At 40.7% G+C, this 16,568-nt stretch overlaps 1 protein-coding gene across 2 annotated transcripts in view; it reads left to right on the plus strand.

The window, feature by feature from the left end:
* DDRGK1 (DDRGK domain containing 1) overlaps positions 1-16,411 on the plus strand; it is a 40,484-nt gene extending 24,073 nt beyond the window's left edge. The window contains exons 5-9 of one of the 2 annotated variants that reach the window (XM_080396910.1): positions 4,781-4,903; positions 7,050-7,088; positions 11,657-11,713; positions 13,102-13,150; positions 14,460-16,411. In XM_080396910.1, the coding sequence (XP_080253036.1) occupies positions 4,781-4,903; positions 7,050-7,088; positions 11,657-11,713; positions 13,102-13,150; positions 14,460-14,632 (441 nt within the window). In that variant the 3' untranslated portion in view covers positions 14,633-16,411. The remainder of the gene's footprint in view (positions 1-4,780; positions 4,904-7,049; positions 7,089-11,656; positions 11,714-13,101; positions 13,151-14,459) is intronic. The other variant, XM_080396911.1, reaches the window with a different exon arrangement.
* The last annotated feature ends 157 nt before the right edge of the window (positions 16,412-16,568 follow it).

The following is a 16,568-nucleotide window of genomic DNA, read 5'->3' on the forward strand; positions in this document are numbered from 1 at the left end:
GCTTTTGAGAACTAAAACCCAAAAGTTTTGGCTCTTTAATTTGATGTTTGATCATGTAAGAATAGGCACCAAGTTTTAAAATGTTGATTGTTGAGTTATTGTGTGTAGCATTATGTGACCGTCGAGATTTGTGTGCTTCTCAGCACAGCCTTTCATTATCTGTTTGGCATTTATATCCACTATTCATACACAAACAGTGCCTTGCTGGAGACTGACGGAAACTACTACATTGTTTCAGCTTAAGCATCAGTTTTCAAGTGTGTACACTTTTCTGAAAATCAATTTCTTCTAAGGAAGTAAACATTGAAAAGCTTGCAGAAAGCTCATTCTACTGTGATTTTGAGAGGGTGAGGACTTTTAAGAACACTTACTCTGTCTTTCTAAAGGTATTTTTTTATTTTGTGTCTAAACAGTGAAGGGGGCAGGAATCTTAGAGATCAATCTACTCTGTGCCAAATTATTTACAGTAGAGTGCCTTTTTTCTTCCTGCAGAACCTGCACTAACAGTCCAGAAACTGGATGCTATACAAGGAGGGTTTCTTTGGTCCATGAACCTCAAAGCATTTGGCATAGAAACCAGTATGCTCTTTCTCATTCTGCACATTAAAGAAACAGCTGCAAACAAGGAGCAGCTGGTAGCAGGTAGTAGTTGGAGTCCAGTGTTTGCTCTCCCTTCCTCACTAGCAGTGAGATCTCTTCCACTTAGCAGTCAAATAAGCTGCCTAGAAGTGATTTGTTTGTCAGCAGGTTGGTCCTTTTGTCTGATTTGTAGGGGAGCTGGCACAGCACACAACTAACAGCTTCCTCTCTAGGAAAGCTGCTTAGGCAAAGCTTTCAGAAAAGCTACTTACTGTATAGGTCAGTATCACTTAGTCTCAGTGTAATTTTAAATGGGTTACTGCAATGAAAGTTAGGAACGGTGGTTCCGTATCTTCTTGCTGGACCGTACTGTAAGGGTCCGCACCTATTGCTAAAAATAGTATTGCATGATAAACCTCCAAAGGCTGTAATCTGTCAACTAGGCAGAACAGTGCAGTTACTCAAGCAGCATTCCAGGACTCCAGAGGGATTTGTGATCCTAAGAGTCAAGGTTGTCTTCCAGCTCTAAGCCTGAAAGTTTTCAAGATGCTCTGGGTTTCACCTGATACAAGATTGGGCTCTTGTGCGGTTGTGTGTTTTTGATGTCATAGAAATAATCATTGTGATCAAGGTAAGAGTTGAACAGAAGGTGGTGATCTGAGAGGAGCCTCACAGCAAATCCAGGTCCTTGGTGGGATGGAAAGAACCTGGAGAGCAGTGGCAGGACTGGGACTGGGTGCAGTGGGAAGTCAGTGCTCACTAGATTTGGTATAGGAAAGGGGTAAGGTTGTTGCAAAGTGTCTCCCAGAGTGCTGGAGATCCACAGGGTGCACAGAGCTCTGGAAACTCTTGGGTCTCTGCCATGGTGGCACATGGGACTCGTAGCAGGCATGCAGAGGTAGAGTCAATCCAGCAGTGATAATGTGGACATTTCATCAGAAAAAGGAGAGAAGGAAGAAAGCTTTAAGGGATTAATTTTAATTTCAAACACACACACACCTGCCCCAATGAAGACATTGGTCAAAGTGAGAGAGTTTGTTCTTCACGCCATGTAGTAAACTGATCAAGAAGAAATCTTCACACTGTAGCAAGTTCCCCAGTTTGAGTAACATTGAGGTGGGTGAGAAGTGAACCTGCTTCAAAAAAAAAAAGAAAAAAATAAAAAAAGGCAGGCAGCTGAAGGTGAGCATCTGCAGTCACCAAATTTCCATGATGCTGGGATTTCCCCGCCACCCTACCCATTGCTTAAGGGAGGTGGCCCAGCTGTTATCTCTCCTCTGAGCCACATGCTTTACCACTTAACTCCACAGCAGTTAATGAGATCAGAGTGAGGAGAGGCAAAGAAGCCTGACTGGCAAAGATGTGGTTTTCTTAAATTTATATTTGTGCTGAGTGCCCCCTATATGACTTGCATGAAGCAAGTACTGGGCTCTTTCATTAGTAGACCCTGGGGTGCTGAGAGTGTTTCTGTGTGTGGGTTATGCATGCAGACAGACTGTTTTTTGTGGGAATGACACCTGTCTAAATTTGACACTGCAGCTTCCATGACTTAGGTGTGCAAAAGAAGAGCACTAGCGTGATGGTGAAAAAAATAGCTGAGAGGGGGTGTTGATAGACAGCCTGACTTCGCTAGGGTTTCCCCTGCTCAGCCTCACTGCTGTTGCTGGTTGCTTCTCCCAGTGCAGTTGGGCAAAGTAATCTCTCCTCTTGGCTTTGAACCAGTTTACAATTTGGCTGTATCGTTCGTATTCTGCAGATTGAATCATAGGTGAATTTAGGTAGTAAAGCATGTGATACTACAGGAAGTGGCTGGGATTTTTAGTTATTAAATGAAAAAGCTTCTGGAAATAGTGTTATGGAGGAGGCTACAACCGCCAGGAAACACAAAGCTTTCAGGGCTGACATGCTTTAGCTACTGAAGCAGTGGCTCAGGCCACCTGGAAATGCCCTGCTGATCGTAGTATCAAAACTTAGGATCTGGCAAACAAACTCATGTTGGCTTTTAAGGAGACCACGAAAGAGGGAGTGATAGCAGAGTCCTTTGCCAGTCTTGCAGCAGAGTTGCTTTTCTGCACATGTTGCAAATGGAAGTACTAATTGTTACATGCTGGTATGTTTTAATAAAATTCAAGGTACTATTCTTCAAATAGGTAAGGAGGACAGGAATGAGTCTTGTTCATTTGTTGTTAGACCTTCCATAAACAGGAAAATATTTTTTAGTTATTGTTGCTCTCAGTTATAAATGGGATGCTGTCTTCTCTTTTTTTTCTTCATAGAACCATCTAGAAATTACTTGCCAAAGCAATTTTCAGGTTTTGTGTTTGTTTTTTGTCATTTCAAATCCTGTTGAATTACAACCTCTGTAATAGACCAGGGGAAGAACCTTATTCTTGTATTTCCAGGATCAAGTCAAGATTAAATTTAATGCACTTAACAAGAAAAGAACAATTGCTTTCATTTCCAGATGAATTATGGTTATGTTGTTCTTGGCACCTGTAGCACTTTATAAGGAAAAAATGAACTATTGGGCTTTTGCTAATAGTTGTTACAGTGATGAATGACCCAGAAAATGGTCTTGTTTTTTCTCGAGGCCTTCCTCAGATCTATAGGGATTTTTTATGAGATAGCAGTTTAAAAAATGGTTTTGACTTTGTGCATACGATAAGATCCTTTTGGTCCTGTTTTTCTCAAACTTGCATGTAGGTAGTATTCCTTCTTGTGACTTCATGGAAGTTTGATTAAATAAAATTGGGACCAAATACACTTCCTCTTAGTTTTTTTTATTGAAAGGCAAGCCTCCCATCCCCATTTCTGGTATCTTGCTGGTTTTGGCCTTACATGGCATCTTTTCTAATATGGACATTTTTCAATATACTCAATGACCTGTTTCTGTCTCTTCGTGCTTTAATGGAACAAGCGTTTGCTCTCCAGCCGTTTAAGGAAGCAATTACCGTATTAGTGACAAAGAGATAGCATGGCGAGCATTTAGAAATCAATAATTAAGAGATAAATTCCTATGATAATAGGAAAGGCATACCCTGAGATTGTCACTGAAATCTAAAGAACTCATCTTCCTAAGTTTTAGTCAAGCCTTTGCCATGTGATAGCAACTAGAGGCCAGTCAAGTTGGAATCTCATTGTACCAGGTGCTGTACAAACATAAATTTCTCTGTGGAAGAAACAGTTCTGTAAGGAAACATTTTTCTTCTGTGTGAAGTTAAACGTGTAAAGTGTTTCAGAGAACAGCAAAACAAGTTTTAAAAGAAAATGATGGAAAACCTGCAAATTTATAACCTCCCAGTAAAAACCTGTTCTTTAAAAAATGTTTCAAAAAAGTAATCTATCACATTCCAAAAATTTTAATCAGTTTTGCTTTGGAAATGTGTGACTATTCTATATAACCTAGATATAAATCACTATTTTACTCATGTTGGGCTTAGAGTTTTCTGGGTCTGCATAAGTTTGGGTTTTTTAAGACCTAACATTTCTTGCAGGGTAAGTAAGCAACTGGAAGTATTTTTGTTGTAAATAACTAAAAACGGAGCATATAGGATTTGGTTAACAATCAAATATCTTTAAAACCCCTTTTTTTTAATACAGTAATGCTTTGTCTCCTACATCTAAAATATTTTATACAGTTCTTTAGATTCCATGTAGATGTAGTTTGCTTCTATGTCATAAGAAAGATAATTTATTTGAAACACTTTTACAGGCCGGCTTCTTCCCACACACAGATGGACACCAGTGTAACTCCACTATTCTTTGTGATCATTCCCAATGTACACTAGTGCATGTCAAAGCAGAATTGGGGTCAGTTACTGAAAATGTGGATGTTGCATCAAAGTACAGTTAGGGGCAGGGACTTCCTGTCACGGGACTTACAGAAGAAACATATTCATGCAAATTAAGCAAGCAGTTTGCTATATAAGTGTGGTTTTTCTCCCCTGTGTCAGATCTGTTAAGAACCAGCCTAGCTATATTGTGTGTGAGCTTAATGACCATGTGAGATGGTTACTACCTTGAGGGGTGCTGGTCAAAGTAATGATGCCATCAAGGGAGAACTTAAACTCATTTTGGAAAATCCTAATCTACTGTCTCTCTTAGTAAAACCAGACTGCAGATAAAGAAGATGCTACTTTACTTAAAAATAAACCTTATTTGGGGAGGAGCAAACTGACCACTTGTCGCCTTTCCTGTCCAGGAAGAGGAAAAAAGGAAGGCAAAGGAAGAAGAGGAGAAAAGAGAGTATGAAGAGTACCTGAAGCTGAGGGAGAGTTTTGTAGTTGAAGAGGAAGGGGTTGAAGAATCAATGACAGAGGAAGAGGTATGTATGTTAGGCTGTTACTGCAGTTTCCTTTATCATTAGGCTCAAGTTGCCCTTGCTGCATTCTGTCTTGTGTAAAACAAACTTGAAAGTAGGAGTCAGCCAAATGTTTTTGCTTGTAGAAACTAAATTATGTACATGGCACAAGTTAACCTGCATTATTTCCTGGGGAGTGCTACAGTTCCTCATACCAGACTCCTACAAGTTAGAGTGTTAAGGCAAATGCATATTGCTAGAAGTTAGTTCTCTCCCTTCATCTAAGGACTGAAATAAAAGTAATTCCGGAATTCAGCTAATCTTTCTGTCGTCGGCTCTGCCCTACCCATGTACAGTGGGCCAGATGAAAGTGAGGCTAAATTTGGAGTTTGGTAGTGCCCACATATCTTTAGGGGAATTGCTTGGTTTTGGTTTTATTTTCTAGACCAAGAGCTGCTGTGAAATCAAATTAAAAACCAAGCTCTTGTCTTAAAAGGCTTCTGTTAAGAGAATTCATAGGACACAGCCCAAGTGCTTATGGGTTGTACATCGGAAAATTGTGCATGCAGTGTTGCAAATGATTGTTATGGTTGATAGCATTTCAGATTTGTGCATAACGTTCTAGTATGCTGCTCCTGTGGCTGCCTGCAGGCGCGCTTCTGGGGATGGGGGTTGAAATGTGATATTTGACATATCACAGCAAACTTGAAAAAGTTTCACTGTTGTGGGAGGCAGTGTTCTTATTCTGTCTGCTGAAAACCTGTTAGCTTCATTTTAGTTGCTATCAAATGCTGAAATTGCTCTTGGGTTGTAGCAGTCAAATTTGAGCTGCATTTCATGATACGTATCCTTTTTCAGGACCATGGGTGCACTCGCCTCTCTGCTAAAGCAACCCTGTTGAATTGAATGGATTTCCATCTAGTGTGACTAAGAGTGGCTTTGGGCTGAGGAGCTCGTAATGAGTCAATACCGCTTGACATTAGTCACAAGTTCTCACTGTGGATCTCTTCCCATTAAGATAAATTCCTCCAGTATGCCAGGATTAACACCAAGAGCAGTTGTAACCTGCAAAGGGAAATTTCCTAAAATGCATACTTTCTATTAAATGTTCCTTCAAAAATGTGTGCCTATCCTGTTAGAAGATCAGATTATACCTAAATATTAGTGTTCCACTTTAGATGCCCTTTGAAGCTAGAATGTGTTTATTGTCTGTGTTCCTACAGCTGCCTATCAAGGAGAAATTAATCTTTCTATATGTGGGAACAGAGGAGGGTGTTTCTCACTCTAAAGAGCTTGGCAGGCAGTTGATAATGCCTGGATCTCAACACAAGATATCCTTGATAGGGGTGGGGAATTAGAACTTTAACAGTAGGTGATTTGAAAGTCATAATCAGAAACAATAACAGGTACGTAGTTATTTGGAGACACCAGTCTTGCAGAAATGGCAGGCCACCCTTCTGCCTTGTGGCAGAAAATGTACTGAAGCATTTTAGTATCCTGTTACAATAGCTGACTCTGCCTTGTGGTGTTGAGGCTAGTGTGCTGAAAATCAAGGTCCTGAGTCCAGAGCCAAGCAGTTAATTAAGGCTGATTGATTTCCAGGGTTGTAAAGTAACTTGATCTCCTGTTAACTTAAATGCACATTGTTTGCATTTCCTTTGAAAATTGAGCCGCTTGTATTAACATGCCAAACTTCAGGTGCATAGCTTTGGAAACGGCTTGAGCTTCCACATGTGTTGTGCAGCTGTGTGCTACACTTGACCATCTGTACGAGCTGTCTCCTGAATCACTCTTACTTTACCCCTGTACAAAATGTCCTCAGTGTGTATGTGTAACTTCATACACAATGGACAAACTCACCCAGCCATGGTTATTTTAGGGTATGTATGATGTGAAGAGTAAAAGATTCAGAAGATTTCCTTTCAGGAAATACTTAAACACAAATTCTACTTGAGCAATGTTCTATCTTAGTAAATACTTATTGTAAATTCCTAGTTAAGATTAAATCTAGATATTATTTTTTTCCAGTTCAAAATCTCCCTCTGTGTGTAATATTTAAAACTTCGGAAGTATGCAAAGCAAACACTTAATACTTGTACTCAAGAAGTTTGCAATGCATTTAATGTTCATGAGTTTTTAAAATAACAGCTGTTTTCCTTGCTGTATCCAGACTCGCAGCTTTCTAATGGAATTTTTGGAATATGTGAAGGTAAGCTACTGTTGGTCTTTCTGTTCCTTTTATACTTGTTAGTCTGTGTAAAATACCCTTGTCAAAGAGCTGAGTTGCAGAAAGAAGGGAAATCTTGACATCCACTTTGATTTAGTTAAATATTCAACAAGTAACAAAAGTGGTACCTTGGCTAAAGTCTGCATTATTTACTTAATCATGTGTGAGCATGTCCATCATTGTTAAAATAGTTTGTAATATAGCTGTGTCTTGGCTTTTGGGGGCAGGATTGTAGCTCTTACCCTCTTTCATAAGGATAGGCATTATAAACTTTGTGCCTGGTGGATCACCCTCAGAGTTTATAAACAGCAATATTTGCTGTCAGTTGGGGTTTGGGTCATTCAGGCTTTTTGTTTGTGAACATCAGCTACTGATTTAGAAAATGATCTCTACATCTCAGCTCAGCGTAAGAATTGCTGTACCAGCATGTGGCCTGCCATGCGGGATGTGTTTGTGTCTGAAACACTGGCCTTGTAAAGGTCAATCCAACTTTCCATATGATTTCTTTTCTTGTTTTGATCCGTGCAATTTGCAATTGTTGTCTTAATGTTCAGAAGCAATATTTAAGAATAAGATCACTTGTTTTTAACAAGGTGGTTTAGTCTCCCATCGTATTGTATGGTTGGTTATTTAAAACCTGTGGTGTGTTCACAAGGATTTCCATTTTTGATCTGTAAGGACAAATGCTTCTTTCTCCACTATTGGTCAAGTGCGTTTTTCTACTCTAACAATGTTACACAAATCTTTCATCCTAATCCTTTCCTCCTTCACTGGAAACTGGACTTATATCTCACAATGTATGTCATGTGTGAAAGACTTCATTAGTAAGCAAGTCACTTGTGTACTTACTGAAGTCCTAACCATTTTGTTAATCCAGAATCTCACACTTTGGGCCAGTTTTGCATATCCATTATCCCAGCCAAACCACGGACTTACAAGCAGATTTGTTTCATGGGTAATGCTTTGCAAGGAGTCAGTGTGAGTGAGTGCCATGCAAGTCTGAACAACGGCTTGACCTGGAGTTGCTGGAAAGCTACAGGTGCAAGCGCCTTTTGCTGTGCTGCTCTCTGCCTCCTGCATCACTGGCACTTTTGGTGGTGTATCCCATTGCCAACGGGCCACAGTGAGAGAGGTTGCTAGGGTTGCATCTGTTGAGCACTTTCTGGGCAACAGTCTCTGGGAGTAATTTGGAAATGTGTAACCTGCTAGATCTCAGAGTTAGGATTTACTGCAGTCCAAATGAAAATAGCCCCTGTTCTGTAACCAAGTCCCCAGCATAAGCTAGTCATCTCTGATCAGAAGCACCACCAAAAGCAGGTGAGACAGCTGAGAGCAGATTGTAAACGCTATAGGTAACATGCTTAAAGACCCTAAGTAAAACCATGGAGTGACGATGAAGCATCAGATGGCACATTTCACTTTGCAGCCACGTGGTGATTTTGATATTCTGTTTTACCCAGAAGCCAGAGAGATCCCTTTGAAAGGGAGGGGAATTCTGAAATGGCAGTGTCTGTTCAGACCACCCTCAATTCAATTACTATCCATGGAAGTAGACTACATGGTACGGTGTGATCCCAGTTCACCTGTTCCCATCTAAGGCTTTCAACATACTGCCAAGCTGTGGAGTAAGGAAAATGTGCTGTTCTTGATAAACAAACTGCCCTAGCATAACAGTAGGTAGAACATGTCCCTTGGGATCTTCTGCAAAAATGGGGGGGGGTGTGTGGTGTGCTGTTCAAGGGATAATGCAGTAGGGTCTGTTTCTGCACATTGGCCTAGTAGTTACCATGGGTGGAACGGATTAGTCACAAACTCTCAGTTCAGTGTTCAAGCACATATGTATAGTTTCATTAGTCACTTCTACTTGACGTCAGAGAAAAGCATGGGCTGAAAACCTAATTCAGAAGTACTTCAACACCTGATTTCCTATGTAGAAATGAGTTGCAGAACTAGGGCATTGCTTTCTTTTACAAGTTTTAGTATTTTTTTAATCTTGAAAGTATGCTTAATATATAGATTATGTATTGCACTTATATTCTCTCACAGAAACCGTTGACTTGTATCAAGAAGCAGTGCTAAGCTGCTAGTAGCTGTCTGAAAAGTGTATAAATTAAGATCAAGTGACATTTTTACAAAACAAAATTTAATTTAGCTCTTCCATTGAATAACTTATTTTACTGGTATAACTGACTGGAGATAGCTCACTCCGTGCTTCATTCCTAAGTGTGTTTGAAATAAAATGCAGCCTCTTTTCTTCAGCTCTGCCTCCTGGGATTGTTTTAAATGGGATTTTTCTTAAAGGCACCAAAAGGATTGACAATCCCCAATTCTGCTTTTCTGAAAGCTAAGTATCCCCCTTCCTTTGGGGGTTACATAGTAGCCCTGCAACCAGTTTAACCCCTCTGCTGCAGTATCACCAAATCACACCCTCAGCTGTGGCAGTCTCTGCTGCGGTTGCTGTCCTGTGTATGTGTTTGCTTCTTACAGTGGCCAGTCCTCAAGTTACAGACTCAACTGCTCTGCTCTCAGAGGAGCAGAATAACCAGTTCTTAATGGGAGCGTTATGGTTTTACTTAGCAGTGCTGTAGCTGCACAACACACCTTACAAACCAGCTCTGTGGGCTCTCTAAGCACTTCAAAAAATTCATAATGAAATGGGCAGAGGTTAAAGAGTGGCTGAGCAGTTCCCTTGCTGTGAAGCACTAGCTCTCTTGGTCCAGGGAAATAGGAGCCTGCATTTTCTCCATCAGACTGTTCTCACCCGACTTGATAGTATATCATTGAATGCATCTGAATTACAGCCAGTAAATTGAAACAACAAACTACATTTGAAGGGGATAGCAAAGGACTCAAGCTTTAATCCTTCCTGGTTTTTCTTAAAAAATCATGCTTACAAGATAAGGGGGAAAAAATGTTATTCATCTTAATCCTGAGAGCTCTTGCTCTGTTTCATCCCTCGCTGAGGACAGCAGCAGAATCATACCTAAAATTAAATTAGTTCAGTAAAATGTGGATGTGTATATGTGGCTCTATGAAAGTTAAGTCTGTCTTTAAATCGTAAAGCATGTGGTGAAGTGTTTTGTTTGCTTGAGACCTCAAAATGTCATTATATTTCAGAGTGTGTGTGGGGAATGCATCCAAATTCCACCCCACCCTCTGGGCTCTTATTCACAGCAGGATCTATCTTGGAAACCTTCCATTAAACTTGGTCATTGAGGGTGAATATCTTCAAGTGAAGGTTTAAATCCTGTTTTTCTTGTTTATGTGGCTTTGCACCCCCTTGCTCCCCCCCTATCCCTTTAAAAGAAGATGTGACGAATCTTGGCAGTTCCCAGCTCTGAGAACTGAATTCCATGGACTGGTTCCAATTCCATGCGTTCAGTCTATGGTATTCAGTTCTCTAGCTTGGCTGCATCAAACTTCACAACTACTAAGTCTGTGTGTGGCTTTTTTTGTCTGATTTTTGTTCATGAAAAAGATTCATCTATTTCAGCCTCTCTTAATTTCTAATTTATCAGTGTCTTTCCAGCGTACTCTCAAGATCAGAAACAAATGCATCTGTTGTTTGAAGTATTGCATCTGATAATGTAGATGTAGCTCTTGTGGCCGTACATATATGGCTCTTAGGAATGTGGTCCAGAATGTTAACTGAACAGTTTTCAAAAGCTTTGTATTTTCCAAGGTCCTTGCAAACAGCGTATCCTTTTACTGCTTCTAAACAGACAAGTTTCTAAAACTTTTGCAGATAAGAAAACAGGAACCAAGTAGCTCCAGATGAGTGCACCAGGTGTTTTCTCTAATTCTCTGGAGCTACAGAGAAGCATAAAACCAGATGTGAGCAGTGATGACTGTGTCCTGACTGAGAAAGGCTGCAGTAAGAATCTCTGTCAAAAGCCATATGAAGATTTGCGGTTCCTGCTTCTGCTTTTGTTCTCAGAGATCGCTGCGCTGCCTGTGCCCGAGTGTGTTAGCAGTACACTTCCAACACTGACAATTTTAATAAGGTGTTCACTTGCTTAGGAAGATTAATATGTCATTAATACACAACATTAATACACAACATTACTAAAATAGGCTAAAGTTCATAATGCTGCCAGTCTTGTCTGGATTTTTATGTATGTGCCAATATGTACCAGTGATCTTTTTAAAAGGTACTTTGAAGCATCTCTCAAACAAAAAGGGATCTTGTTAAAGCATACTGAAAATTAAAGGTAGCAGTTGAGAAAGTCAGCATGAGCAAGAACAGAGCCATGGCTGTTTATTGTGATTGTGCTCATCCTGTCCTCCTAACATAAGAAAAGGTTCAGGATGAACACTGGCAAATGTATTTGAGTCTTTACTTAAGTGGGTCAGAGCATTCACGCTTTCCATAGAGCAGACTGGTTTAAGTAACTGAAGTTAGTTTTTCATCAGAGAAAAGTGCTTACTAGGAAAAGTTAGAATGACAGGTTCTACTTTGTCTATTAAATGCATTATTTTATTTGAAAGGAAAACAAATATGCTAACCCTCTAATTCATCAGCTGCATTTAACTCTTGTTTATTTCCATAGAAAACAAAGGTAATCCAGCTTGAGGACTTGGCTTCACATTTGGGTTTAAGAACACAGGTAAGGACTAACTTTTGGGGTGCAAGTACAAGCCATGACTTTAGAAGGACAGGAAAGTGGAGTAAATAAGGGTAATAGTTATGCAAGTGTTTCAGCATTACTGAAAATGTCTGGATTTTGGTCAAGATCAGCAGTCGGCCCTAAAAATGTGGCCACTCATCGAACTACCACCCGGCTGGTGAAGGGCTGTTGGTGTGCAAGATTGTTTCAGTGAAAAGTGCTCAGTCTGCCTCTTGCACAGCTGCCTGCCTGTTGGGTAATGTATCCTATAGTGTTTGCAAATATGGTAATAAGGCAATTCAGGCTACTTGGGGATAAAAAGCAGAGCTAGAAGCACATTCAGACACCGTCTTCATAATTGGAAATGTTAGATTTGCAGACAGTCAATAGATGAGGTGTTTTGCTCCAATTGCTTGTGTATTCTTAGAACACTGAAGAATTTGTATCTTCTGGTGCATTAAGAAAATTGTCCTGCTCAGCACCATATAAGCCTGTCAAAGTGAGCTCATGGAGTGATATCTGTCCTTTCCCCCCTCCCCGGCCCCATCCTTCTCCTGTTCTCTAAACATTTTATGTTTTGACTCTGAAGAATAGTCATGGCTTGGTTTATTTTATTATGAGAATATTTGACATGTATTTCTAAGTGACCAGTGTTTTCTGTTGTTGTGTACCTTAATCTGATCTTGGGGCACCTCAGCACAGCATCTTACGCTGCTGTAAGTCCAGGCTGCTATGCCCCTTCCTCTCTCTTAAACCAGAGCTGGTTTAAGCATGCAGTGAGGCAGTTGAGGGAATTTATCTGGTTGAAATCTAAAATATAATTTGCTTCTGTGGTCACATAAATACAACAAAGGGAGGTAAGCAGAACTGTGGGAGCCAAGGTTTAGATACTTGCTGAAGGTGCGGTGGAAATGCATGCTTGGAGTAACTATAGAGTCAACCCAGCAATAAATTCAGCCAGTCGTTGCTTTGAATTAGTAAAAGAGGTTTCCTCTTTAAATGGAGCAGGAAAAAATATAAAAAGCTCTGGAATGTATAGAGTGTAGCCAGGTTCTTGGAGAAGTACCTAAGTGTACTTCATGGAACTTGCATGTTGCATTGGCACTATACAGCCTTTCCCTGAGAATATTTCTATAACTGTCCCCCCACATTCCTTGTACAGCCAGGTAACAGCAATAGAAGTCTTATTTGGGGGAAGGGAAGTTATTTGAACACCCCAGAGGGCTTACTGCATCTGTCTGTGTGGAAATACCAACCTGTATCCTTTACTGTAGTCTTTAACACAGAGGATTTAAATGTAAGCCTCCATCTGTATTTTATCTGAACATGCAGAAGGTTTTTTGCCTCCCTCTTGATCAGTTTTTTATTCCTTTTTCTCTTCTAAACAGGATGCAATTAACAGAATCCAGGATCTGATGGCAGATGGCACTCTAACAGGTGACAGCCAAAACACAAAGGGGAATTTATTGTAGCTGGTGAATAGGTGGCACAGAAAATGCCTTTGCTGTGGTAGAGAGAGGCTTCCAGTGTAATTTCTGTTTTTAAACTGCAGAGGATCCTAGCAGGACTTGATAAATAGGTATTTTCATAATTGCTGCTTCAGCTGCAGTGTAACTACTATTTAAAGCACTTTCGGATCTGGTTGCTCCTGTGATACATTATACGGGGGTGGGGGGTGAATGTTCCCAACACTCAGGAACCAGCACAAGGCTTCTGCATGTTGACTGAGCCCTGCTGAAGGCCTTCTGGGGTTGCTGAGCAGCCAGCTGCAAATGGTGTCTTCTGAAATCTGAATTTAAAAGAATCACTTGGATGTTTTGGGGTTGTTTGTAATTTGCTAACATGTTGTGAAAGTGCAGTGGCTAAAGCCAGGACCATGGCATGGCATGCTGTGGGAAAGGCAAACATGCGGGAGCACTCCAGGATGCTAGTCATGTACCCATGCAGTCAAAGTTGGAGCGTAAGCACAGACCGAGCACGTGGGTAGTTCCCTGTCTGAACAAGTCTGGTTTATTGCCGGGCAGTCTTTTTCTTTCCAAGGATGAAGTAAGGGAAGGTGCCACTGCAAACATTTATTAATCTGATACTGTGGCCGTGGCTGGGAAACATCTACCTTGGTGGGTACCTGTGGATACCCACTCAAATGACCTAGTAGCACTCTGAATCAAAGCATAAGGATGTGTACTGTCCTGGCTGTGTCTCTGGCCTAAAATGCACGGCAGTGGGGTGCTCTGCCTTGCGTTTGATCCTGTAACGCTTTAAAAACAGAGGTATCTGTTCTCGCTCTTGATGGAGCGACTGAAATACAGAAAATAAGCTTCATTCCCTCTTAGAGGGGTTGGAATGGCTGAGCTGGGCCCCGCAGGGGCTCAGAATCACCTCCTGGACCTTTCTGCCACACTCTTTTCTCCACCAGCTGCTTGGGCCCAGAACATGGGCACCAAAACTATGTACCCAAAGTAGCTGCTGTGGTACTCCCAGCTAGCTGCACACAATGAAAAAAAATGTGTAACTTTGAACAAAATTAGTCTTACCAAGGCACTTGGCTATTGTTGTAGCCCTGCTCAAAGACCCAACAGCAGAGAGGAAATAAAAGCCTGACTGCTAGCACATTGTCCTGCCTGCCCTAGATGTGGAATGGAGCCTCAGCAGTTTGAACATCCCTTCCAAAAGAAGCAACTGATGTCTGTTGGGAAGTGAGAGGAGCCAGAGTGCTGACTTCAAGGTCCTTTCTTTCCCCCTGTAGGTGTGATTGATGACAGAGGAAAGTTCATCTACATTACTCCGGAGGAGATGGCTGCTGTGGCTCAGTATATCAAACAGCGAGGACGAGTCTCCATCGCAGAGCTGGCCCAAGCAAGCAATTCCCTGATCAACCTCCAGCCTGACAGCCAAGCTGTGGCTCCAACTGTGGCGTGAAATTGTGGTGTGAGAAAACCCAGCAGGAATTTAACCTTTTAATGAATAAGCCACATAATTAAAAACAAAGAAACCCTCTATTCCATTCACAGTGCTTCAAGATAGGATGCTCTTTTTAAGGGTCAGCTGCAAGACTTGATCAAAAGTGTTTCTTTTTTTATGTTAGAGCTGGTATAAAATAGGACAGTCATTTGTGCAACAGAGGCTAGCCAGGAACTTGGGGCTAAAACATTGATGCACCTGTACCCTGGGAATATCAGTAGTTACATGGTTACTTTATCCTGGCAGTCAGTCTCATGTGACTATACCCAAACTTTTTCCTGTTACCAGATTCTGATGTATCAAGTATATCTGGTTTTGATTGCATTCAGAATTCTCCAGGCTTGCTCTGCACTTTAGGGAGCTGTATAACTTTGTGGCAATGATGTACACAGCCCAGAATAATAGGTGTGTAGGGCTGAGGCTTGCAGATTTTGTCTTCTGGATCAACATTGGAAGGATAGAGTAAAAAGAAAACACTGCAAGTTGTGTCTTTGTTTTTACTGAAATATATACTGAAACTCTAGAAAGAGAGCTTGCTATATTGTGAGAACTTCCAGAGGTTATTTCAGAAAACCTTTGCTATATAAGTAAGTTTTGCTTGGTTTATATAATGTAAAAAGTTCACTCGCAGACAAGCTGCGTTATTTTTCTGTAGCCAAGAGACAGAAGCACCTCCAGGGAAAGGCACTTGCCTCATCTATTGTGCAGGCCAATACCAACCAGATTCTGATGATTCATCCTTTGAAGTAAGAGCCAGCTCAGTGCATCTGAAGGTCTCGGACACCCCTGCCCCATGGCCTTTGTGTTCTGAATGTTTAGGGGTTTTTAAATAAAAAATTCAGGCACTGAGTCATGTGATTAATGTTACCAGTAAATTATTATTAATGTATTAATTGTCGGGGTCAGTATGTGTTGCGACGGAGGGAAGACACAGTCACTCAATATGAGTGATCAGCAGACTTGATTTATTGTACCTTACAATCCCCTTTTATGCCTTGTTATAATTAGCTCATACATATTACAAAAGTTAAGCTCATTATTGGTTAGTTGCCTAAATACCAAGCCTGCCCCTAGTTTGTCTTCTGTAGTTATGTGTTCCCACCTGCAACATTCTTTTCCCACCGCAATCTTCCTGTTACTGTGTAACAAGAACAGCCAAGGATAGTGTATTTTTGCTTTACTTCAGATAAGCTGAGAGCGATGTGCATTTTTGTCCAGCCAGCTGGACTATGTCTATGTGACCCTTTTCAGCTAGCCAGTTCTCCACAAGTATATTTCCTGCATATAAGAATATTTATATTTTTAAGGGCCTGATTGATGCTTTTTTAATTCTCTTTTCTGAAATCAAAAGAATCTATGTGGATATATAGTAATTGGGGAGGGCAAGAGGGGCTGGTTTTGTCTCTACTAAACAGAGACACAACTTGAGGAGACTAAAAGCTGTGCTACCAATGAGACTAGATAGCAATAAAACAATGGAATGACGCATATTTCCTTTTTAATCTCTGTACTGCTGCTGAATGTGATACTGTGCAGGAGCGCTGAGGTACAGTGCAGTAGCATGTGTTGATGTGAAAGATCAGTACATCATTACCGTGCTGCACAACAATAATCAGCAGAGAAATTACTTGAGATTTGAGGCTTGTAAAGTCTCCTAATTATTCAAAATTTGATTTTTGCCATGATTTTTTTGTTCTTTCTTAAACTATTTTTGTAATAAAACAATATTGAAACAATTGTGGAGATTTATATTAGAGATTTTTTTTATACTTTTTCAATGTGTTAAAGGGTTTTAGGAGATAAAGGAGCCAGCTAGCAATGCCAGCCTCCAGCATGCCAGTCAAAGACCAAAGGTATTCCATGAAATCCACAGAAATCACTCCAAAGTACATTC

Source organism: Falco punctatus (assembly GCF_963210335.1).
Source record: "Falco punctatus genome assembly, chromosome: 1".
Classification (NCBI taxonomy): Eukaryota; Metazoa; Chordata; class Aves; order Falconiformes; family Falconidae; genus Falco; species Falco punctatus.